We start from the raw sequence: 24,490 nt of genomic DNA, 5'->3' as shown, positions 1-24,490 counted from the left end.
GCGGGGCGGGGCGGGGGGAGCGGGAGGCGGGGGACGGGGCGGGGGACGGGGGGAACTAATAGACAACGGGGCGGGGGACGGGGGAGGGGTCCCCCGCCCCAACCCCGCCCCGTTGCCATCCCTATGTAGATGTAGCTGCAAAAGGCCAGAAACAAATGGATGGGAAGTCAGCACAGCAGCCACAGATGAGATCCTCCGAATTCCACCACGGCCGCGTTCGTGCATGGCCAGCATGAGCTTATCCTCACCTTGCATTATAAGATGGACAATCCACCGTATTCTATCTCATGCATTGTCCAGTGCGAGTTTTGAGTTTGTCTTATGTAGTTCAATCATTTTCCTTGTCGAGATGTCTCTATAATTATCATGAAATAAATCAGAAAGTCGGCGAGGGCAAAAGACCGAGTTTTAAGTTTGCGAACAAAGAAGTGAATCAGATAATTTGTCACACGGATTGGACAAACTTTGTCTTTTTTTTTTCCCTGTTTTTTGAAACCACTGATTGGAAAAACTTGATCAATAATAAGAGCAGGGAATTCCCGTCTCGCACAGTATGAGCAGAGCTAAGCCAGACCAACAGCTGACGTAATAGGGGTCTAGCATGATTTTATAGATGGAGTTGCTTTTTTCAAACACATTGCACGATAAATACATTATTACATAATATGTGAATTCCATAGAAGATAGGGAACCATATTCTAACCGCTGGGTTCTAGCCTCCAGGAGGTTAGTCCCTCCTCCTTGGATGTAGGGGGAGGGATTGAGAGTGCCTCGAGTGCCTCCATTTGGTCCATCCAAATTTTTTTGCCTCGGAACTAAAAAAATAATTGTTAAACAAACTGAGCTATTCTTGGGTTCAACTTTACTCGGCTCATATAAGCTCGAATTCAACCTGTTTATTTAACTGAATGAGCCAAAAATCAAACATCAAATTAAGCCCGTTTTAAATGAGCCAAGCTCACCTCAATTCACAAATAATTCGTTTTTACATTTGTTCAAGTTACTATTACTAATTTTCTTAATAACTTGCCTTGACCATCTAGGATTTTGTTTTGCTTAAATATTCGGAATCTTCTTCTATTCGATGAAAATTTTCTTGCTCAATAGGCTCATTAAGTTGATTAAATTTTTTGAATTGCAAAATTCTATAAGACTTTTAAGCATATTTGAGCTTTTTCATGCATGCCATACGACTTAAGTTCGAACTTGAATTCGAATTCAAGATAATTTTAACTAACCGAACTCGAACACAATTTCTAACTTGTTAAATAGATGAGCTGAGCTGAGCTCAAACTCGCTCGATAATTTAATGAACCGAGCTTGAAAGTCAAAAACTCAACTTGATTATAGCTCCACCCAAATACATCTTATGTGCAAAAAAATAATGAATAACAAGTTTCAATGCGAGAATCAAGGCTTCTGAAATATCAAAATGCACAAACTCACTCAGTCAACAGCCTCGTGCTCCCGCAGGACAACCACAGATCCATGTTAATCATGATCGTGAATGTTGAGCAATTTCGAACGAGGGGTTATGAAGCCAAAGTATTCCGTATCATATAAAATTGGCAGTAGGAAATACTAGCATAGTATGGCAAGGGCAAACTACAAACTTAGCTAAAGTTTGTTTGTAATGGAATGTACAGATGACATCTCGATTTCTGTTCCATTTTTGTTGGATACAATATTACAAGCAGTAAACACAGAAAGTGTTTAAAAAACAGTGCCTCAACCCTAATGCAACACAGCAGCTGTACCTATCAAAGTGAAGCGGGATCTCCAAATACATTTAAAAATGAGCCTACTTTATCTGAAGCATATGACCAACTTACAGTTTCCTATTCTATCATGTACATCATAACGTCCTCTGTTTCGTGGCTCTGCTGAATCAAGTCAACTCAAACAAACCAAGCAGATTTCGGCAAGATCACTCATTCAAGCCGAACGGCTTTCCAAGAGGCTAAGTTAACTGATTTGAGTAACAAACTCAAGGCCGAAGAGCAAGTCGCTCTAACAATTGCATCTGCTGACCGACTCATCTTGCTGATCAACATTCCAAGCACCTAAGAGAAGACAAGCCCAGTCAAATTTTAGCATGCAGATTCCATAAGTCTTAGATAATAGCACATTTGTCATTTGGAAATTGGAAGTTACCTGGTTACAATAGAGAGGTGATATACATTGATCCTCAGAGAGAGCAAGCATGCTGCTACACAGATAGACAGCATTCGCCTGGACCACAGGCCATGGAGCATCAAAAGCCTGCATATCCAGAACCTCATGAGCTTCAATGACATCTATAGTGTAACCATTACATGAAATATTGATTGCTTATTGAACCCTGTGAATTAGTTCTTTAATACATGGTGCATTTCTAGAATCCATTGCCTGTCCAGTACACCGTTAGCCTTAGTTATGCATCACAAGTTCAAGACACCAAATGATTTTCAAAAGTCAAGTTTAAGCACGTCTTATCCAATATGCTTTAAAAGATGAAAAACAATAGTTTACACTATTAATGAATTTTCGAATGATCCGATCAGACGAGCACCTCATCCGCCTGATATACCTTGAACACCTCGAATATTATCACTCAACATGAGCTTGAATTCGGCTCACAACATTTTTTGAGTCAAAATCCTCTTCAGCACAGCTCATAACAGAAATTAGTTGTTTGAGCTTGAGTTCACATCAATTTGAGAAGAATAACAGCTCAAATTTTGAGCTCTTTCATCTGTTAAATACTAAATTATTTTTAGCTTTTTTAAAATTCAAACCAAAATATAATAGGATTTCTGCAATTTTATTGAATATATCACAGCATTTGATAATTTTGGTCAATAATCTCTGCACAAATTAAAGCTAATTAAACAAATCTTACTCAACATCACTCAGTCATTCAAATTTTAGAAGTACAAATTATACTCTAATGCCGAGCCCTTTTTTCTCAAGCCTTCCTTATTTCATACGTGTAGAATATAGTCTGAGAATGCGTATTAAGTGCCCATTCAAGCTGAATGGAAATGTGTTCAGTCCAGAAAACAGCCTATGCATACAAGGATATTGAAATGTATACCACACCATCAAAGTCTAGGACATGGTTGGATCAAATCATCTGTTCCAGTCTTATTGTATGTTAATACCCCAAATTTAAAAAGCTTTTTAATATACTGATCAGTATCAAGTAGAATTTGAGGTAAAATAGAGTACATCTAAAGTTATGAAAGAAAAAAAAAAGAGTCCGCTTAACATCTTCTTCAAGCACTAGGATAATTGTAAAACCTCCTACAAGTTTGTCCTTGGACAAGTAAACAATAAAGGACACAATTATAGCACTCAAATGAAATCTGAACAGTCTAATGACCTAATCAAGTAGTGAAAATCCATGAACCTGTGCTCACATAACAGGAGAAATTTTTCCAGAGTGGGTTAAGAGACGTTCAAGCAAAAATGCCAAACTCAATTAACATGTTGAGCAAAGGAATATCCAAACCTGTATTATTGATACCATATAACTATCTATACGTGAATCCAAATGTTGACTAAGTTGTTTGGCAAGATCTCTCAAAAAGTCTTCGTAGTCACTTCTGCAAACACAAAAATATCCTAATACAGTCTAATATCCGGCATCAATCAACAATTATTAAAGGAAACATCCTTCTTTTATTGATGCAAAAGTACCTGTGATCAGAACCAAACCAATTTGTATTGGAAAGGGCAACAACTCCCTCAATTTCCATTAGAGGAGCAATAGACCTGAATGTGGTCTGGAAAAAGAAAAAACAAGCTCAAGATTTTAGAATATCCAAGCCAAGAAAACTACACTGAGTTGATGACTATTTATCTACCCGGCAGGCCTGTCTGACACCTAGATCGTCATCATGAAGATGCAAAACCAAACGCGGGAAGACAGCGTGTACCTGAGAAGATATTTCAATATCCAGTACGAAGAAAATATAAATTCTTCCGTAAATTGATGGCAAAGCAAGAATTTAGTGGGGGAAAAAAGTACCATGTCAGAAACATGCATAGTTGATAGCTTGAGTTACGATGACAAACAAGTTTTAAGGAAGGACAGACCATTATACTTTAAAAGTTGAACCATAGTAAAACTCAACTCAGAAAAAATGCTTTAATTCCCTTTAACTACAAATATGTAACAAACAATTTGTGCATTGAGTCAGGAAACAACCTGTTCAAGAAATGCCTCATGATGTGACCCAACTGCATAGCCACTTAGGGCTCCAAAAGCAACAAATGCGTTTCTACGGATGTTTGTGTTCATGCATATCTGTCACCAACACAGAGAATCAACAATTAAGATAGCTTTCAGTCTACCCACTATTTTTCTCTAAGTCACAGCCATAAGCAATAAACTAACAAATCCGAGCATCATCATCTTGCTAACTTTCTACTCTCATGTTTTTTCGAAACATCATGAATCCAAATTTAAATGGAATCCTGCTGTCAGTCACGGAAAGTAGACTACAGAAATGAGAAATAATATTCCAAGAATCAAAACTTACTTGAAGATTACGGAGTCGAACTGAAAGGTTGAGAAGAATGGGCTCCACAGCATCTTTAGAAGATGACTCAAGGACCTAGTAAGGGGAAGCATTGATAGAGTAAATGCATGAAGCAGTAACAGCGGTCAAAGATAGACTAAGAAGGCGGAGGAGATCACCATTAGCAAGCATGACACTGCAGTTAATTGAACAGATTCCTCCGGGTCATCTAGTAAAGCCAATATTACCCCCAGAATTTGAGTGGTGTATTGAAGTATGTGGATAGATGGCATCTGCAAGGCCAAGGGGCATTATAACATCAAAATTGAAGTCGTAAAAGTAACTGGTTAGACAAAAAACAGCGCACAAGAATGAGCATACTTCTAAACCACATATGCAACAGTAAAATGCACTGCTAAAGAATCAGTTGGTCCCACGGCAACTTATAAAAGTAGATTTTGCAAAAACTTGTTCATTTTGCAGCTGATTTTCTATTGAATGTTTATGAAAGCAATCAGAATTCAAGAAAAAGTTAAAAAGGAAAAAAAAAACAAAACAAAAGAAGATAATATTACCTGAACAAGCCCTCTTAAACAGAGGCGCCTAACAGTTGGAGAATCATCTGATACATGCCGCGATAATAATTCGACCATCTGCTCTAATAGAGAACCAAAGCCATCACTGCAGAAATCAGAAATTCCAAGCTAAAAATATTTGAAGAACAATGTAGGATCTAGGATTAAGAGCTACAAGCCAATATGAAAATCGGCCTGATAATTTCAAAAACTGTGGTAACTTGATATCATTTTTCACCATTTTCAGCTCTCTGAATGATTCAGCAGCCCAATTCCAACCAAAAAAAGAAAATAAAATTTGCAACTAGCCAAGTGAGCATAACAAATATGCCCCACAGAAAGCCCCCCCCCCCCTCCCTCCAAACAAAAAAAAAAACGAAAAAATACACACACTGAGACCAATAATAATTACCAGCCATACCTATACTGCAAAAACTCTGACAATGCTGCAGCGGCTGCTTCCCTGTGAAATCTTTCAAATCTTTCTAGAGATTTGCTCACAATCAAACATATTGATGGTATCTGAGTAAGATATTCGTATGGAAAAGTTAGGAGTTCTGTAACAACAATTGATAATTGCTACACCAAAAACTTGCAAGTTGGAGATCGTATACTCAAAGCACTTAAAACCTTAAAAGATTGCAGTACCCAACGGATAGATGCAAGCTCAAGCATAAGTTGACAAATATTACAATACCTACAGAATAACTTTAACAATAGTAGGTCCAATATATGCTCAATACTCAATGCCCTTCTTTTAAAACATTGAGAGGGAAAGACCACCATCATGTCACCATTTTGGCTTCTCTTTGGTATGTTTGATTTCCAAGAGCAAACATATACAGCTTTAAACATGTACATGCAATCATTCCATAATGTATGTATCCATTTTATATTTTTCTCAAATACCAAAATATTGTCATACTTGCCTTTTGTAAATGATTTAGTCAAAGAAAAATTATAGTACTCAAATATACACGAGCTCATGTGGAGACTACAGCCCATCAAGTTCCCACTCTGTATAACACAGGTTATATTTCAATTGGCACCCAGAAACACCATGCCGAGTGAAAGTAAGACACTCCATTTGGAACCATTCTATCTTAGCAATGCTTATGCATTCAGTTCTAGCGGACTTTAGAACCATATTGTCGTTGGAAACTCTGACGAATTGATAGAAGAGTTAAAGAAATTTCTAGCCCAAAAAATCGGTGTGCAAAAAAAATTCTCATAATTTCAGTCGCTAAATATCAGATGGTGATATTTCCTGGACTGAATATGAGGGACATTTAAGCAACATGAATCAGGCAGATTCAAGGAATTCCATAAGCATACAAATTAAAATACATTCACAACTCTATACCACAGCTACTGGGTGATCACTAGACATCATGATGCATTTTCTACAAAGAATTTGGATGTCCCATGTTTCTATCACTTATTGACTGGAAACAAATAACAACGTCAAACTTGTCGACAAGTCACAATTTGCATCATTTTGTCACAGAACACTTCTAAGTATGGAAAAATATGACAAAAGGACTATACAAACTCAGCATAAATTAAATCTGGGATTCAGGAATTGACATTCAGATCAATCCTCCAGACAACTGCAAACATTTACCTGGGTGTAACAGCAAACTAATAACAGTTAGCACACTACTCACCCTTTAAAAAGCACAGAGACGCTCTTTGTTCTTTCCCATCAGTTAGTATTCTCCTTTACTATATTCCGTTTTTCTTCCTTTGGGATCATTTTTCAGGTGGTGGGGGTGTTTGAAGTTTGTAGTGATGGCTCATAGTGTATGCAATTTTTATAATGCAAGAGAAGAAGTGACAAGTAAGTGCATGACTGTTTGAAGATATCTCTGCAATTGTAGTTTTTGAATGCCAAGAGAGAGAGAGAGAGAGAGAGCAAATTCAGTAAATAATTCAACCTCTTTTGGTCTTTTTATGGAAATGCAGCAAGCAAGATCTCCAACGACATTTATCCACTTCTCGTTTTCAGTATGTTTTCCATCCCTAGTAAGAATCTGCATATACATTTGCTGCTTTTTAGCTAAATGGTCAAAAAGGAAATGTTAAAAATGAATGAACATTACCACTTCTAGCCAAACCTACAGTACCTTGCCCATCTCCAGATCACCAACACAATCACAGAATGCATGAAACGCTATCAGCATTGAACTGGAACATAATAAAAGAAAGAAGGTTATCAATATAAACTCATGAGATTCAAAATGTCCATGCACGTGGAAGTCAATTAACACATACTGCAGTGGTTCATGTTGACCAAAACTGGCTAAGCCATGGCAACTTCCAAAATGGAGCACCAGAGTCGCAAGGACTGAAGCATAATTCTGCTCAACAGCCTTCCTTCCAATTTTACCACCTCCTCTGGCATTTACATGGACTGAGATGTGAAAGAGCTGCAATATAAAATAGAAAGGTTGAATAATGTAATGGATATAGACCTGAAGAACGCCGTCAGAGCGACAACAGCTGCCTGTAAAACATCCTCCAGCTGAGTATCACCAGAATGACTGGGAGTTTCTCCTCTACCCAGATCACCTTTAAGAAGAGGGGTCTGATTCACAATAGCTATCACATGCTCCAGGAATGTATATGACAGTACAACATGCTGGGAAAATGCCTATTGGCAAATAAAAACTTGTAATTATTTAGGTATTAGTACTAGGAGAAAATAACCCTGCTAAAAGAACAGAGAAAAGAACAGCAAAGACAAGTAAAATCATGTAGACATAGGATTATTCATTATCATGAGTTTAAATCTCAAGATATCTTTCCATCTGATACTGAATAAAAGAGACATTAACCAATTGCATTTGAAGCTCAAAGTGCTCTCTGTCTCTCTCTCACGCACACGCACACCCCTACACAAATGAATACATTTACATACTATATCTCCAAATAACTAAAACATGCACACAAGACAATGTACAAACACATACAACAAGCAAATACATTCATAATCACATATGCATAAATCAAATAGACATGATGTTAGAGCCATAACTATCACAATGAATATCATGTGCAACGAACAACGTACATAAAATGCATCCTGTATTGGCCAGCCACCACGTAGTCTGGATACATCTTTGGTGGTTATATCCCTTCCTGCAGCTGCTAATACTTCATTGAACACAATGCCTGAGCTGGTGTTCTCAGAAAGAGCCGAGATCTTTAAAAAGTTATTGGAAAAATGCACACACAAGCATAATTGCAAATAGAGGATGATATTCCAACACAGAGCCATAAAGATAAAGGTTGCCATACATGATATAGAATTTTATAGAAAAGGCCACTGGGAATAAACCAGAACAGAAACCCAGCACCCGAGACTCTGAAAAATGCAATGTCTTCTTATAAAATTTACAAGTTTATTGTATCCATCTACAAATAAATTTTTTATTGCGTAAAACATATAAAGTATCCTCCCCAGATATACATCTATACAGGCCTTTCTCACCTGCCATCACCTCTTAATATCCTGGGTCCCCACTAGCCTGATCCTAATCCAATACCCCAATCTACATGGCCCAAACCCAATCCAAGTACTACAGCCCTTCATCCCTTAAAAGTATTCAGGCTCCACCAACCAATCAATTCCAACTAGAACAGCTAGAACTGATTTGGGTTTTGACACTAGAAAAACCTTCTCCAATAAGGTCAAAATGAGGGACTAATGAACTCTAAAATCCTTGAAGCAGGGTGACATCAAGTTGTAGACATGATTCTCCCACAAATGGAAAGAAATCAAAATCCATCAACCCTAAGTGTTTGTGTAGGGGGCAATTTTATCAAATTTAGGTGCACTTCCTAAGAGATCCTTCAAGCGACTCCTAGGAATGGGTTTCTGTTATTCTTCTGAGTTAAACATCTTCCCATAAAGTTCAAAATCTCAAAGACAATCCTGTTGCATCAAGGTTGCAAATGAGGTATCATTTGCTAAACAGTTGTCCTCAAAATGACAGGCAAAATGATATTTCAATAAATGTAGATTATCAAAATTTCCCACTCCCAACTGCTGACAAAAGTTAGAATAAAGGGATACAGCACAAAGAGTTTCCTCGCGCAGATACTTCTCGGACACATGCACTGTAGCTGAGAGCAAAGATTGTGTTGTCCTGTTCACAGACATGTCTCTAAGTCAAATTCATTAATTTATTAATTGTTGGCAAAAACTACTGTCGGAAATCATCTAAAACTACAAGTAATTCATGTTGGAAGGACCTTGAGATATCAGTCTCATTCAACTCATTCCCCCTCTTGGTGATAAACTCAACTACAGCTTGGATTCCACTCTCTGCAGATTGCTTCACCTTGTCACATATGGCTGTCGAGCAACCATGCAAGGCAGCAGCAAGCTGTAAAATTTTGTTAGGTGTTGCTCGGAGGCTTGATAAATTCTTCATCCAATTCAATACAAATCCACCAGAATTATCAAAAAGATTAGTGTATAGAGAACACAACCAAAATCTTGCATAAGACTATTACCTCATCTTTAGTCAACAAGATGCTAACAGAGCAAACAACCCGGTTGAATACTTCCGAAGGATCAATAGAAGCATCCTGAAGTACAAACATATATTTGACAAGAAAATAAAAAGGAATTACTTCATCAATAAATCAAAAGGAATTAAAATAAAGAACATGTTTTAATAATAAAAATGGAAAATTTAATAGAGAGGATAGTAAACAGACTTACACTTCTTAGGATAGCTATAACATCCTCAAGTGACGTCAAAGCACTATAAGACAGTTCTAAATCCAACCCCAAATTGGAATTCACAGGCCTCGGCAGAGACAGAGATATACTGAAAAACAGATCAAGAATCTACAGGTAGGAAAAAATAAGACAAAAATCAGAAGAAAGTAAAAAGAGGATAAGCAAATGCAGAGGGAAGATGGAGGAGAGAAGGAAGGGACTGATGCAACAATTATGGCATACTCATACGTACAAACCAATCTTTAAGTTCAGCAATCATAAACTGGAAACATCAAGCTAACTCAAACAATATAAAACTCTATCACACTACTGACCTGTGCAGAAAGCTTTCTAACTTCAGGAACTGTATCCGCACAACGAGGAAGATAAACCATGATTCTCTCCCCTAAAGACAGTGCATCACGACTTGGCAGCACAAAAGCAGCTGATGGTAGAAAGGCAACCAATAAAACTGGTCATAACAGTACTAAACAACACATATACAGAGGAAGAAAAGGCACATGGATACATTCTTACAAGGTAAATTAGAATAATTCCGGTGTACAACAGCATCAACATGCTTGCCATGTGTGCAACTTCCTCGGCAGCCAAATGCACAATATCCACTAATACATAGTGTCCGAAACTTGTGAAGCATCTCATGAGCAGCACGACATCCTCTTTCCCTCTGATATTCCACTGCCGAGGAAACATAGGGATCAAGTTGTCTCAAAATATGCAAGAGCTGCTCTGCTCGACTTCTTCCATCCTCTCCACTAACAGTGACAGAAGTACTCATCAAATTAGTTATGATATTATGAAAGACATTTATATCCATTCTCAACCAAAGAATACAAGTCAACAATGTTGTCATTCTAGAAGAGCAGGGGGGAAAAAAGAGATCAGTCTCCTGTAAATGATCTGAAGAAAATCGTATTCAGTACCATCTGTCATATATTTCACAAAATTGCCACAACACCATCAAGTGAAACAATAAAGCAGCATGTAAAACACACAAAAAGATGAGCGTGTGTGTGTGTACACTATAAGTTCCAATATCCACTAAAAGACGACTAGATATGGATTCCGAAAATGACACTATTAATAAGACAGAAATGAAGAATGAATTGGAAAAAGCTAATAGGCAAAAAAGAATACCCCGTAACAAGAATCGTACACAAGAGAGTAATAAGATTGTCAATTAGGGGGTTGACAACATCAGAAGGATCATTTGGTAAACCAAAAAATCCTAGGGTGGCCTGCCAGATAAAATGAACAGGATCAGACAGCAAGATCTGAAACTATTTTTATGAATGATGAACAACAATGATGTGCACCTTCAAAACAAGATTTCTTGTTTCAGTTGTGAGCTTTGGCTCCACTGAAACCAGCGTAGTACAAGCACTTAAAGCAAGAGACTGCATAGAAGAATCCAAATTAGAGAATATGCTGATTCAAAACAGGCAGGCCAAGGCAAAATAAGCCTGTGAACAAACTCATACTGGACACAAATTTTGTACAGATTCATTATAACATAGAAACCTGAGTACATAAAAGTTCACGAGTAGAATCAAAAAAATCATCTTCACCATCTCGGCCCATCAGAGTTAATATATAGTCAAGTAATTGGTCTCTTCTTTTCAGTGGAAAGGATGCACCACATTGAGAAGCACTGTAGACAGCCTGACCTGCACCAGGAATTATATTTCAGACTTTTAGCCATGAAATCCAAGGGAGATTGCACATGAATAGACTAGTAGAAAGTCTCTAAGCATCAACTACAATGTAGAACACGAGCATGATTAGTGACATAATGGGGCATCAAATAATTCCAAAGGTGAACCCACAGAGAGGGCAACAAACAAGGGGTCTCAAAATTTAAAGAGACGATTTATCAGTCCATGTACTTCAAAAAAGATTCCAATACCACTTCAGATCAGCTTCTAATGATTCCAGTCAGTATTTGAATCAGTTCACATAGATAAATACCAGAACACTAAAAAAAGGTTTCTAAATCAAACCCGAGGTAAAAAATAAATAAATTATGTGCATGAGTTTGATGAGTTACTAACTCATTAAAAGAGAAGAATCTGAAAACTTGAGAAAGTGAAGAATGAACAGCATCTTTAGAAACATTAAAATGACAGCATATTCAATGCCGGGCAGCCCAAAAGGAAGAACTACAAGGAAGAAAAATCAAATGCCTAAGTCATAGAGAGTACCAACCCAGTAAATTAATAGCAGTAATAACAGCCTGTTTTGCAGTCGGATGGCGTACATGGAGAAGACGTGAAAGCATATTAGTCCCCTGTTAACAATCAACAAGTATATTCAATCAAATGCCAATGCAGAAAGATGCAAGGTGAAGCAAACACAAAAAAGAAAAATTGCATTAAAAACCAGTCATAATCAATTTGAACAGAAAAATTCGTACATTCAAAAGGAAAAACTTTTTCCAGTAACATCTGAAACAATTTAGAAACTCCATGTGAGTCGTAAAACAACTAATGTGCCAAAATTACACAAGCTGAAATGGAAGTATGGTATCTTGCCATTATGTTCTGTCAGAATGTCTTAATAATTCAATAAGAAGTCACACAAAAGCAAAAGCCTCCGCAAATTGCACATTGCGAAAAAAAAAAAAATTTGATACTTTCTGGTATGACACCCGAGACAACATGCTTAGTGATGGGAGAATACACCAGTTGAATTGAATCCTTCAATACTTTTGTTTGACACAAATGCATATAACGTGATTCACACCACGGAAGCTGATGGGGATATAATAACATTACAGATGCTTGGAGAATATCCTTTAGTAATATCTCACCACTATCAGTCACAACCTGATCAATTTCAGCATAGTCCTTTACAAGGTTTGTTACTATTTTGGATAGCCCTTTACAATGTAACAAGCAGCAACACTAGGTTCTCTTAGAATCTACTCTTTTTTTTCCCCAAAACAGCCTCACACTGTACAATACTAAATCAGTGAAAACAAGGAAAAACATAATAAAGTACTGTTCTAACTAATGAAAAATGCACCAATAAGCAGGAGAAAAAGATTAGAATAGGATTACTCCCTATGTTATATTTCTTGATTTTTGTCATCTTTCAGTAAACAGGCATACATAGAAACAGAAGTCTTTCTTGGAAGGATGAAATTGAAGTAATATCATAAATAAGTGCAATAGCATTATAAGATCTTCTGACATTTTGAAATGGTGAACGCTTGTTTCTCATAAGTTTTGGGAAATTTCTGATATGTATAAGGATTATTCAACAATGAAGGGGACCTTTTCCCAATTCCCATCCAGGCATTGAAATGGGCCAATTTCTGACAGCAACCAAACTTAAAAATCTAAGTTCATGGAACACAAATTTGCATTATTGTTTTACAAACACGCAAATAAATATGCAACAAAATTTGCTTATCATCAAGGTAAGAATTGAGATACAGAATAGCAAACATGGAAACAAAAGAATTTGAATAGGTAACACAGTATCAGCCCATGAAATGGATTCTCTCTAACAACCGTATGAATGTAATACCTTGGTAGACAACCTCTCCAACAACGATACCAAAAATTAGTTAGGGTTCAACAAACATCACTAAATTGCTCAGAAGAAAAAACATTCCTCAAAATTAGAAGGATAGGCCTTTGGGTATAAGAACCTGGATTTACATTGATTATCCTTTTCGTTTTTCTATTCGTCAAACTATAACACTTGTAAATATTTTATTAAAAATCAAACTTCTAATTTCCCTTAACACAACATATTGGTTAAATTTCCTCAAATTTCAAATTGGATGCATCTTTTACCAAGTACACATTTCTAGAATCAAAAGTACATTAACTACGAGAAGATTGAACAAAGCAATGCATGAGTGGCATCCAAAGGCTTAGCCGATCAAGTCAAACTCCCAAAACAGGAGGCTCACCACTAGCGCATCAATTCTTGCTTCAATAACTGTTGTTGGTGCATATTTTGCAGCATAGCCATACATTAGTGCCAAAGCAGCATGTATATCATCTGACTCTTCCATTTTAGCTCTGTCAGAGAAAAATGACAGGATCCTGCAACAGACCCATCCTATATAGTTTAATATACTTCAATGAATGCCCATAGATATACATACACAGAGATAAGAGATGACACCAGATAGAAGCACATATAAAGAGAGATATGCAAGATGGCACCAGATATGAGACAAATTAGTACAATAAGCTATATCTTAAGACAAAATCCAAAAATGATTGTTTTATTCTTGTAAGAAGCAGGTAAGACTTCAGGAACTCAAGTATCTATGATGCCCGTCAAAGTATTGGAATCAAAGAGAAAACTTTCACCCATTACTAGGAAATGCTGAACTCCCAGAAAACTTTACATTGAAAGGAGCACGATCCAGGTATTGTTTTATCAGCAGCGTATCAAAATTGAAACTTCTCCCATCCAAATAACAATTAGGGTAAACATATGATCATAACAGAATATCCGAAAGACACCAGAGGAAGTTATGCAAGTAAAGAGATAAATACGTCAAAAGCCAAACTTAAACAGCTAAACAAAGCATGATATCCAGGATCTACCTTTGAAAGAAACTTTGGCCAACATTATCAAGAATGTCTTTGAGCTTTTCCAAGACGGTATCCAAGTGTGATGCTGCAACCTATCAAACACTATTGCAGTTAACCTCAAATTGACAACAAAAAATAAAAACATGACAAATTATTTGCCATCCACACTAATAAGTCCAAACTGAGTAGAAGAGCTAATTTTCTAATTCTGCAAGCAATTACCAATCCCATGGCCTTTGCCAAACCAAGTCTATTCTTTGGGAAAGAAATATTAGCTTGCTTGTACATCAAATCAATCTTAGCACAAACATACGTTCTGTCATGAACTTTTTGCAGCAAAATGCCCAGACACCTGCACCAGAAAAGAAAAGCAAGCCCTGAATTTATCTCTGAAGCATGTAGTGGCAATTAACCACCATTCTTAATCTTGATTGTAAAATCTCAGTATGTCTATAAATAACAATATATAATGCACAAAAAGGACTGACAAGAGAAAGATTTACATTAATGATCAAAATACGAAAAAGCATGGACGCACTCTCCAACATGAAACAAGTGGTGAGTTCTCAAAAGGACATATGAGCAACCAAGAAATAGGACAAGCTTATGAAAATTAGCACATGAACAACATAACATACTGATTCACTGAATAAATGAATACAATACAAGAATACTTTAATTGTATAAACTATCCTTCATTTCTTTAGAGTTTTCTTGCTTTGGGGAGTACAAAAATATTACCCCCACAATATTTCATAAATCCATCAGAAAAATTCATTAGGAGAAGATGAAAAAGCACATTACCTATGAAGCAGGGCAGAGTGTTCATCCTCAGATGTATAAAGTTCATATTGTTTAGCAAAAGCATTTCCCAGAGAAATTACCCAATCAATGTCTTGAATTACATCCAAAGATTCTGCAAGAAACTGTCAGACAAACAAAAAGAATTCAAACATGCCAGAAGGCGTCACTCCTGTCATTAGCGTCATTCATAATCCTTAAGAGGCCCTAACCAAAGCTTTCCATCTACTTTGCCTCTAAAAATGCAACTACATCTTCTGTATAAGTAAGAGGTTGAGGAAGATAAGACAATTATGCTATTCTGTCATAGAAAATGAGGGAAAGGGCCAGCTACGAATTGTAAAGAGTCCTTGCAAAAATTAGATAGATATATTAATATATAGCATGATTGGAAGTAATCCACATCATGCTTCAACAGAAACTAGTCATGCAAGAAAGTTCAGTAAAGCTTACGTTGATAATCATGTCATCCCAGGTCTCTTGATAGAATGGGTCTTCCTTCAGATCATCTGTATCACCCACATATGCTTTCATTTTCGGAATCTAGAGCTTACCAAACAAGACAACCAGTTAGAATGTAAGAAAAGATATTTTGGTTTATATTAACAACATACAGAAGTACTAGTTTAGTACAAAGGAAAATAATAATGTACTGTTTGACAAATTACTGTCTTCTCCTTTATTCAAAGGCACCTTTTGATACTTAAAAATGTTTGGGAGAAAGCAGTTTAACATAATTCTAATTCATGCTTCTCCAGCAAAATCTCATCTAAAGATATACCAAGCAATGCACTTTTCACTTGCTCACACACTTCTATTATCCTAAATCATAGTGCCATAAACCAAATGTCAAAACAAATATCAATACCAGATCTCATGTCAACAGCTTTGGTTCAGTAGTATCAAAATAGTTTCAAGAATCAGATTCTTCTATACTTTCTCAATGAAAAAGGATGTCATACTGAGTTAAATTTGTGTGCAAGAGAGTGAGCAAGCGAGAGAGAGAGAGAGAGAGAGAGAGAGAGAGAGAGAGAGAGAGAGAGAGAGAGCAAGAGAGACAGATATTGGGAAGAACATCAAAAAGATAAGCTTACACATATACTTCATAGTATACCTCATCTTGCCAAAACAAGCTAACATTCTTTGGAAAGAGAGGAGCCAAATGATACAGGACCTACAAAACAAGGGAGAGGAGAAAGGATTCAGAAGAAACCAATGATTTCTTCTCCTCAAACATCTTAACCCCCTTTGAAAAGATTAGCAGAGAAGAAATTGGCATTCCCAAAATGCAGCATACATCATTATGATAGTGTAGAATATAGGGCTTCTACAGGTGCATTATCACAGTACATAGTCTCCCACCACCAGAGCAAAGAAACTCACCGTCAAGATTTGAGTTGCCAGCTGCTCCCTTGCTAAAGGATTGTGTAGAAGCACCAATAGACGGGCAAAAAGCTCCTGGATATGCATATTAATTTCACACTTCTTCTTCAAGTGAAGAGGACATTATATGTAAACAGACAGTAATTGCCCAAGAAAATGATTCTACCTCAGGATGCGGAATATCAGTTCGAGCATTACACTCAGATAGCATACTATTACTCTGAGAAGATCTACGTCTGCAAAATTCTGAGATGCATCTGCAAACCTGTTAACGTGAGGTGAGCTTACACAAACATTACAGCAACTAGCTGTAAACTTTAAACAGCTTGATTACATGTTACTAAAGCGAGACAAAACTGAAGTCATCGGCACAAAATACAGGATGATATAAAGCAAGAAAAGCAACTTTTGGGAGGCACTTAAAGGAACAGAAAGGGTTTGTACATTAACAGGATTCCCTACTTTATCATGAAAATCAGATGAAGACCAGGATACATTTTACCGTGGCAACTGCATCTGTGTAGACTCGTGGTATAATCATCTTCAGCAAAAATGGCCAGAGAACAAGCTGCATTTATCACAAACAGAAAGATAAATCCTCTAAATTAAATCACCAACTGAAAGAAAGAAAAATCTAGCTTCAAGCAAGAGAGACAATAAACCACAGCACACCAAAAAGATGAAAACTGTGTACTAATCAATAACTTAATATACGGTACCTCCATCTCGGGAATAGTAATGGTGATCAGAAGAAGACCCTTTTCACAGATTGCCCGTAACTCAGTGGGACTAAAAGCTCCAGCTTTCACCTGAAAATTTTGAGCGCATTAACTACAAAGAGTTTTGATGTATATAATGACTTCAACATGCAGAGGAAACAGCCAAGATGCTGCATCACATGCACGCGCTTAAATGCAGTACCAATGAAAATTGCATTCTAGGCCATGCCAAAAACCACTAGACTCGTCTGATTCCTTTCAGAAGGATGATAGAGAATTCGGTATGCTAATTCAAACTACTGATAAGATGATGAATTCAACCTAAATTGCGAGTAATACAAAACTCTATAAAAACAAAGAAAATTTTGAAGTAAGATCGCAAACCTCTAACTTCTTGTATGGAAAAGCATAATGAGTGCCACTTCGTCTAACAACTTCCTTAGGATTCACAGCATCTTCAATTGAACAATTCCGTACCAAAAATTCAACAAATAGCTCTCCCGGTTGTCCAATCAAGTAACAATGAGAAGCCATAACAACAATTAACTATCACAGAGCAACACAATCAAAAACCAGAAAGAAGTTAAAAGCTGACAATCATCTGCTCTATTTATCAAAAGACATTTTGTCAAAGCAAGATATCTAACCTCTGCAAGCGCTTTACGGGCACCCAGACTATGCTCATCCAATAACAGCTTAACAGCTTCAACCAGTGAAGGCCTTTTACCATGCCAAGCTTCAGATAACCTTCAAATAAATTGGACTAAGATCATCAGGTGACAAAATACAGTCAGGACCGTGTTCAACTCATGAAGAAGAAGAAACCTCGGCAAGAGATGCTTTAGGACACACAGTGCACCAAAAGTCAAAGGTTCTTCTTTCAACCTGCATTTCTGGTGACAACTAGCAAATTTATGAAATGATTCAGAACACTTATAACCAGAACATTTGCTTGGCACTAGATTTCCATTATCTAATTCATTGCAAGAGGAGGAAATCATTTCTTTATAATAAACTTAGTGAACAAAAATGCATAAACCAGGATAAATACCCACATTGAGTAGGAACATGAATAAATCCTCAGGATACATCAACCCCACTGCTAAAAAACAATGCTGAACTTCATTATAAGTCTGACATTCAAAAGGAGAAAAATTAAAATTAATAAAATCAAAGAGATCAGATGTAGAAAAGGCACAAAAAATCCATGGAGCCCAACAGACTCTTTAGAACCTACCTATCTAGCCCAATGATTATAAGACAGAAGCAACAGATCAAAAGAATTAACAAGCGCAACAGCACAGCCACTGGCACGTAAAGACTCTTTAATGTTCAACTAAAACTCCAAGGATATTTTCCTTCTATGCCTAGTTTTAGATGATGTAATCCATCATTAATTCACTAAGAGTTAAAATACATGCTTCATTTAGATGAGACCTTGGAAACCTATCATATGTAAACAAATATTTTCTCTCTCTTTCTGTACACCTAGAGCCTTATCGAGCTGAGCTCTAACGAGCCTTATCGAGCTGTAATGGAGGGTCAAATGTGATATTGCAGAAAAGGAAATGAAAAAGGGACCCAGCCCTGAAGTTCCTCTCAGAATATAATATCAAAGACGTAAGATGATAGCAAAAGGATCCTGGCCTTGAAAATCTGACTTTTTCTTGACAAGGAAAAGGTAGAGCTAAAACTATGAGGAAAGATAAAGTAGTAAGCTTTTGCTAATCCAAGGTAAGTCAGTTTTGACTCTCTCTCTCTCTCCCTCTATTGGTCTTGGACAAAGAGCCGTCTGCTAAACTGTACTTGAAGGCCTTGAAAGTTATTTTCATCCTTTTTACCACTTCATGTAAATAAAATATGATTAACAAGTAACCCCGAAAAGAATCTAAGGGAACTTCAATACAAAGCAAAGGTCAAATTTCTACCACAAAAATCAATTGACTTAATAATCTCTTGCAATACATGCATCTAACAATACTGAAAAAGAACAATAGTAAAGCAATACCTTCAGTCCCACAGAGAAGTCTGAAAGCTCTTTGCTGTCATTGCTGATGCAAACCACCGGAAGAAGTGTTGATAATATAACAGTGATGTCCTGCAAACATCACATAAAGTAGCTATTAAAACATATGCTCATTATAGTCACATCACCACTAGGTCATGATGCTATCGATTGTATCACTCAGTATCAAGTCATCAGCCTTTCATTAGAGTCCCATCAAATCCCACAACTGAAGTCAATGAGATAATTGCAAGATATGGATTATAAATGATCATGTTTAGAACATTTTCCTGCATAAGTAGGCAGCATGCTTGACGTTAACCAATCAATTCAACAGAAAACTGAAATTCTCCTTCATATTCAAAACTGCACAGGACAGGATGAATTTCTAGTCTCTAAAAGTGAATTCAGAAGAGAATGAACTGACTGGTACACTTCATACTTCTACGCTGTTACCCAATATCATGTCAGTTTCAAAGCTTGACAATATTAACTCACCAAATTTGCACCTCATTCAAGGTAACACCCAGAAACATAAAAAAATTTGAAAAATGAAAAATTAAGCAGTGAAAAAGAAGAAGGATCTTTTCATTAACACTTCCAAAGTGAAATTCCAATATGAACATGAAAAATAGAAGATATTGTCTGTGTTGCAGGAGAAACAAAGCACAAAATCCAACATGCACAACTATGCAAGAGCCACCAGATTGCAATCTAACATATGAAATATTCTAACTTCTAACTGAAGAATCAGGAGAAGAATATCAGAAGCCAGATGAGTTATAGCAAAAATTTCTCCAATACTCCCTTTTCCTATTCCAACTCTTGACATCCTAAAACCTTACACTTGAGAGACAGTCCTAGATTAAAGTGAACACATCCAGTGTCAAGCATAGAAAGAAGGAAAAAAATTATTCGTTACAGATAAATGGAATTCTAACAAAGAAGGGATCTCAAACTATGAGAAAACTGAAGCTGACAGAGTTCAGATAAACCATAAAGTAGTCAAATTAGGAAATTTTCTTCCCTTTTAAGAAAGCCAAAAAATGTCATAAGTAGGCTGAAGATATAGCAAGCAAGACATTATATTTCAACCTTCATGCCAAACCAATTTATCAAGTTTTCTACAGAGCAGCAGATTTGAAATAACTAACCTCAAAATCAAGCAGCATATTTAAAATGACTAACCTCAAAATCAAGCAAAGGCGGACCACTTTCAGAAAGTAATGAAGCATTTAGAAGATTATGGAGCGTACAAGTGGCCACTAAGGCACTCTCCTGATCTTTCTTATACCTGAATTTTACAAAAAAGATGGGTTTTATTAAAAAGCTCTTCATGTGAAATAGAGAGACACAACTCATACTCCAAGTGCAAGAGTCCCCATTTGTGGATGACTGAAAACTCCATGAAAAAAGATGCAATGCAGGTTCACCAGATGAACTACATCTAAGACTATTGTAAGTATCAACTTCTGTTTCTCAGAATTCAAAATACAACTTACATGTCTAAAATAGTTGGAACAAGTCTTGGTAAAGCCATCTTCAACTGTGCCCGGGTTATAAGACCAACCATCTGACCTAATGCTTCAATGGTAGTACTCCTGACCTGCAGAAACAGCAGACATACATCACGAGAAAGAAACTTTATTTGCTTATTGACACATAAAATTGACAAAATTCCCACACCTTGAGAAACTAAAGCATTTTCAAGGACCAAAAAAAAGAAAATTTTTTTAAAGGAATTCACCAGAGAGAGAGAGAGAAGAGCAGCAAGCATTTTTTGCAAAAAAAAAAAAAAAAATTGTATCTTGAATAAATTCAAGAAAATGTAAGCATCAACTATGCAAATGAAACTCCAATTTCACTTATTATATGTCACAAAACTAAACAAAGCAGTTGCTTATCATAGTTATACATAACAAAGTCAATTACAGGCCTGTGAAATTTAACCAGCAATAGAGGAAATATTAGTTCAAACCATACTTAATATCAGATAAACATAAATGATGTCAGGAAGCCATGACCCATCCTGCTAAATAGAAATGACAATATCACAAGGACATGAGTACTTGCAAACCTTGAGATCTCGTGATGATGCCCAAACTCTCAATAGAAGTTCAAAAGCAGAATTAAGGAAAGACCTGCCCTACAGTACACATTTCTATCACTGAAAACAGCAAGAAAAAGGCAAAAGATCATGAAAGAACCAAACGCAAGCAAACTGATCTTACGTGACATCAGCATCAAGAATGGAGAAGAGAGGATAATCCACACTATACAGCCAACAGGCCTGGCACCAACACTTAAATGCTGTAAAAGGAACAGCTTGTTCAAGGTTATGCAGAGGAAGACAGCAAGGCGATATAATTTTTTATGTAAGAAAAGGAAGACATTAAACAGCAAATCATCTATGTATTTCAAGTGCTGTAAAACAGGATCAACATACCATTTGCAAAGATTGGCCTGTTAATATCCCTCACATTGCCCAGAATGGGCAAAACTCGTGCAAGGACAACTTTAAGTCTTGGAGTGAACTGTAAAGCTTCAACAATAAATGTAGAATAAATCATGGTCATCAGTTTAAACAACCCAGCCAAAAGCTAATCAAAAGAACAAATAGAAGTGAATATATCTCATCAGCCAACGTACCATCAAATGAAGCAAAGTCAGCCAGTACTTGAACCATTGCAGGCATAGATGAACTTGACCCAGAGAGAAGAAGGAATACTTCTTCCATCATCTGCAGAACAAGAAAAGTTCAACCTGCTTCCCCAGGAAATGCAGATACAAAAAAGGCTGAATTAAACCAAATAAGGTCAAGCATATAGCTTTCCACAATATATTTAAAAATTTTAAAAAGAAATTAACAGTCTCCGACTTCTTAATCCACCCTAACGATAAATCACAAGATAGAATGCGAACATCATCTATTCACCCTGCCCATGGACACCCAAAAGAATATCCACAAATGGATATATTGGACACCAGCACCTGAAGAACAACTCTACACAACACAATAAAATACACTGTACATGTAAGCACATTCAACTAATTCATCTTACAGATATGAAATTAACAAGCTTCCACACTAGGTTCTAAAAAAAGATTTGATGGGGAAAGATGTAAAAGAAAATAACAAGGGTGGCTTAAGTCTTAAGAATATTCTTTGCATATGTACAAAACATATACATGTCTGCATGTCAGTGATTGCATGTCCCAATTATATTTCTAGTATCAGGAACAGATTTAGCTGAAATTCTAACATTACTGAAGTTCAGGTGAACATCAGTGAAGCTCACCTAGACCAAATTCAGTAACAGGTTATCCCAGCTTGATGATGGATATTAGAGAAACTATAAAAGAGCAATTTGTTAGCACTGAAGTTGAAAGTCACCAACTGTTTACATAGCTATCTTTAAGCAAAACCATTTGGTAAAAACTTTAGCATCCCATTGCCATCCAAATGAGTGCTTCAACCAAAAGCAGTTAATGCTTCTTTTCCCCATATTACAACTATTGTCTTTAAGAGATGCAAGCAGCTAATACCAACCCAACATGGATTGTGTTTGCAATTATAGGTTGCAGGATAAATCAATACATGGGATGGCAGAACTTTTTTGCTCATGCTGAACATCAGAATGGTACATGCAGGTGATGCATCTTAATTGACTTAAAGTGAGGAAGCAAGAAAAACAGATGAAAGCATTTAGCAGGAAAACGTGCCTGATCGCATGCATATTTCCCAAACTTGAGAAGAAAAAATAAAAATTAGTAAGAATTCTCCTTCACCAATCTTTATTCAATATGGCCATTGATACTAAATCTGCCTACATGCCCAACTTAGCTTTAACGTAGTTTGAAACTCTTTAAAAATTCTAACCTCCTTTTTCCTGTTAAGGTTGTATCAGAATATTCACTAAACAGAGGTTCATAAAAACTACAAGAAGGTACTTTTGTGCAAAAAAACCACAAAAGATGGAAAAGCAGCAGGATACATGTGTATTATCGCACCTAACGCCGAAACAAAAACGAACAACTTACAAGGTCAGGCAGATGCAAACCTATTGCTACAAGAACACCAGCTGCAGCTCTTTGCCAATCAGCTTGAAATTCCTTAAAGATGTAAAGCAATAATAGCAATAATAGTGCGTCAAAAGGAACCTTCCAGCAGAAATACTTGCAAAAACAGAACATAAGTTTCATCTGCACCTTGGAAGTGATCATTTCAGCAGTGGCAATCTTAGCGAGTTTTGTCATGTAAGGGGGATCAACATCTTGCTTATCCAACGCCCGAATTGCCACCGACATTACTTGAAATAAACCACCAATATTCCCAAACCTCTACAGCTCCATAAAAAAATAAAAAAAAATAAAAAATAAAAGTTTTCACTCATCACTTCAATTTATCAAATAGTACTAAATTCAATTAAACGAAGCACAATAATGCAGAAAGGGCAGAGGAGTACCCTACGTCCACCTCGAGACACGAGTGAACAACAATCGAGCACCAGAAGTGGATTCCTAAAGAACGCGAAATTCTTATCAAACTTAAACAATTTAAAAAATAGGTAATGCATGGAAGAGAGATAGGGGCAATACAAAGGAGCAATTTCTTTAAGCGCGGCCATGGAGGCATCTCGAACCATGGGGGACTCATCGCCAAGCGAGGACACCAATACTTGAATTGCCTCTAGAACACGCAAGTTTCCAAAAAAAAATTGAGGGAAAAAAGGATCAATAATTTCAATAAAACCTGCGAATTCTTTTCAAGTTTTTTCCAGACTATTGAGCTTGTTTACAGCATGGATAAAAATGAATGCATATGCAATAAAAAGGAAAATAGGTACCGGGAGCAGGCATTGAGTGGCCGGAGCTCGAAGAAGCCATCGAAGTCGGAAATGTAATGGATAAAACAAAGATCACGAAGAAAAGAATATACTAAGAAACTGCAATTAATTGATAGATAGGGAAAGCCAAGAGGGAGTATTGGACGACGCAGCAGTAGGTCCCCAACGTGGAAATTGGACCAGTAGGTGCCGCGAGGGACGAATATGTATTAGTCACTAACTAGATGGATAGAGTGACAATGATTGTGTTAATTTCTAAATTAATGAATGGACTGTATCGAGGTAATTTAATGGCCGAGGCTGGCCGTCTCAGAACTGGGGTTCGAGGGACGGTGCTTTTTTT

General features: G+C 36.7%; 1 protein-coding gene across 8 annotated transcripts; it reads right to left on the bottom strand.

Annotated features, from left to right (window-relative positions):
* Positions 1-1,613: 1,613 nt before the first annotated feature.
* LOC140003825 (protein SHOOT GRAVITROPISM 6-like) lies at positions 1,614-24,404 on the bottom strand. Of its 8 annotated transcripts, none has more exons than XM_072052223.1 (51): positions 24,148-24,404; positions 23,900-23,990; positions 23,767-23,821; positions 23,510-23,641; positions 23,342-23,413; positions 21,950-22,040; positions 21,747-21,842; positions 21,532-21,610; positions 21,378-21,441; positions 20,803-20,906; positions 20,489-20,594; positions 19,304-19,393; positions 18,351-18,428; positions 18,121-18,188; positions 17,943-18,042; positions 17,680-17,841; positions 17,296-17,385; positions 17,079-17,144; positions 16,743-16,841; positions 16,577-16,651; positions 16,308-16,367; positions 15,647-15,736; positions 15,197-15,318; positions 14,615-14,744; positions 14,405-14,484; positions 13,756-13,891; positions 12,039-12,120; positions 11,355-11,500; positions 11,150-11,230; positions 10,971-11,071; positions 10,350-10,588; positions 10,148-10,257; positions 9,813-9,941; positions 9,602-9,676; positions 9,338-9,513; positions 9,159-9,231; positions 8,154-8,285; positions 7,555-7,733; positions 7,355-7,477; positions 7,207-7,267; positions 7,018-7,113; positions 5,502-5,602; positions 5,081-5,186; positions 4,685-4,798; positions 4,527-4,601; positions 4,193-4,291; positions 3,849-3,920; positions 3,682-3,767; positions 3,494-3,587; positions 2,155-2,262; positions 1,614-2,063 (listed from the first exon to the last, which is right to left on the bottom strand). In XM_072052223.1, exons 1-51 carry the CDS (start codon positions 24,185-24,187, stop codon positions 1,932-1,934), a joined length of 5,166 nt encoding a protein of 1,721 aa, XP_071908324.1. In that variant the 5' UTR covers positions 24,188-24,404; the 3' UTR covers positions 1,614-1,931. The 8 variants fall into 8 exon arrangements, with proteins under 8 accessions (XP_071908324.1, XP_071908326.1, XP_071908327.1 ...); XM_072052225.1 differs by having other exon boundaries at positions 9,338-9,471; positions 24,148-24,403; XM_072052226.1 differs by lacking the exon at positions 3,849-3,920.
* Between the last annotated feature and the right edge of the window lie 86 nt (positions 24,405-24,490).

Source organism: Coffea arabica, chromosome 6c (assembly GCF_036785885.1).
Source record: "Coffea arabica cultivar ET-39 chromosome 6c, Coffea Arabica ET-39 HiFi, whole genome shotgun sequence".
In the NCBI taxonomy this organism is placed as follows: Eukaryota; Viridiplantae; Streptophyta; class Magnoliopsida; order Gentianales; family Rubiaceae; genus Coffea; species Coffea arabica.
Note: the sequence above shows the minus strand (reverse complement) of the source record. Positions and strands in the feature narration are given on the sequence as shown.

What these genes read in the sequence shown, in the direction of transcription:
- LOC140003825 (XM_072052223.1), bottom strand. Translation starts at nt 24,187, where the DNA reads ATGGCTTCTTCGAGCTCCGGCCACTCAATGCCTGCTCCCG. An exon ending in CTGATATTCCGCATCCTGAG is followed by an intron (nt 16,652 to 16,742) that starts GTAGAATCATTT and finishes ATGCATATCCAG; the next exon opens with GAGCTTTTTGCCCGTCTATT. An exon ending in TTCGACTCCGTAATCTTCAA is followed by an intron (nt 4,292 to 4,526) that starts GTAAGTTTTGAT and finishes TGTTGGTGACAG; the next exon opens with ATATGCATGAACACAAACAT.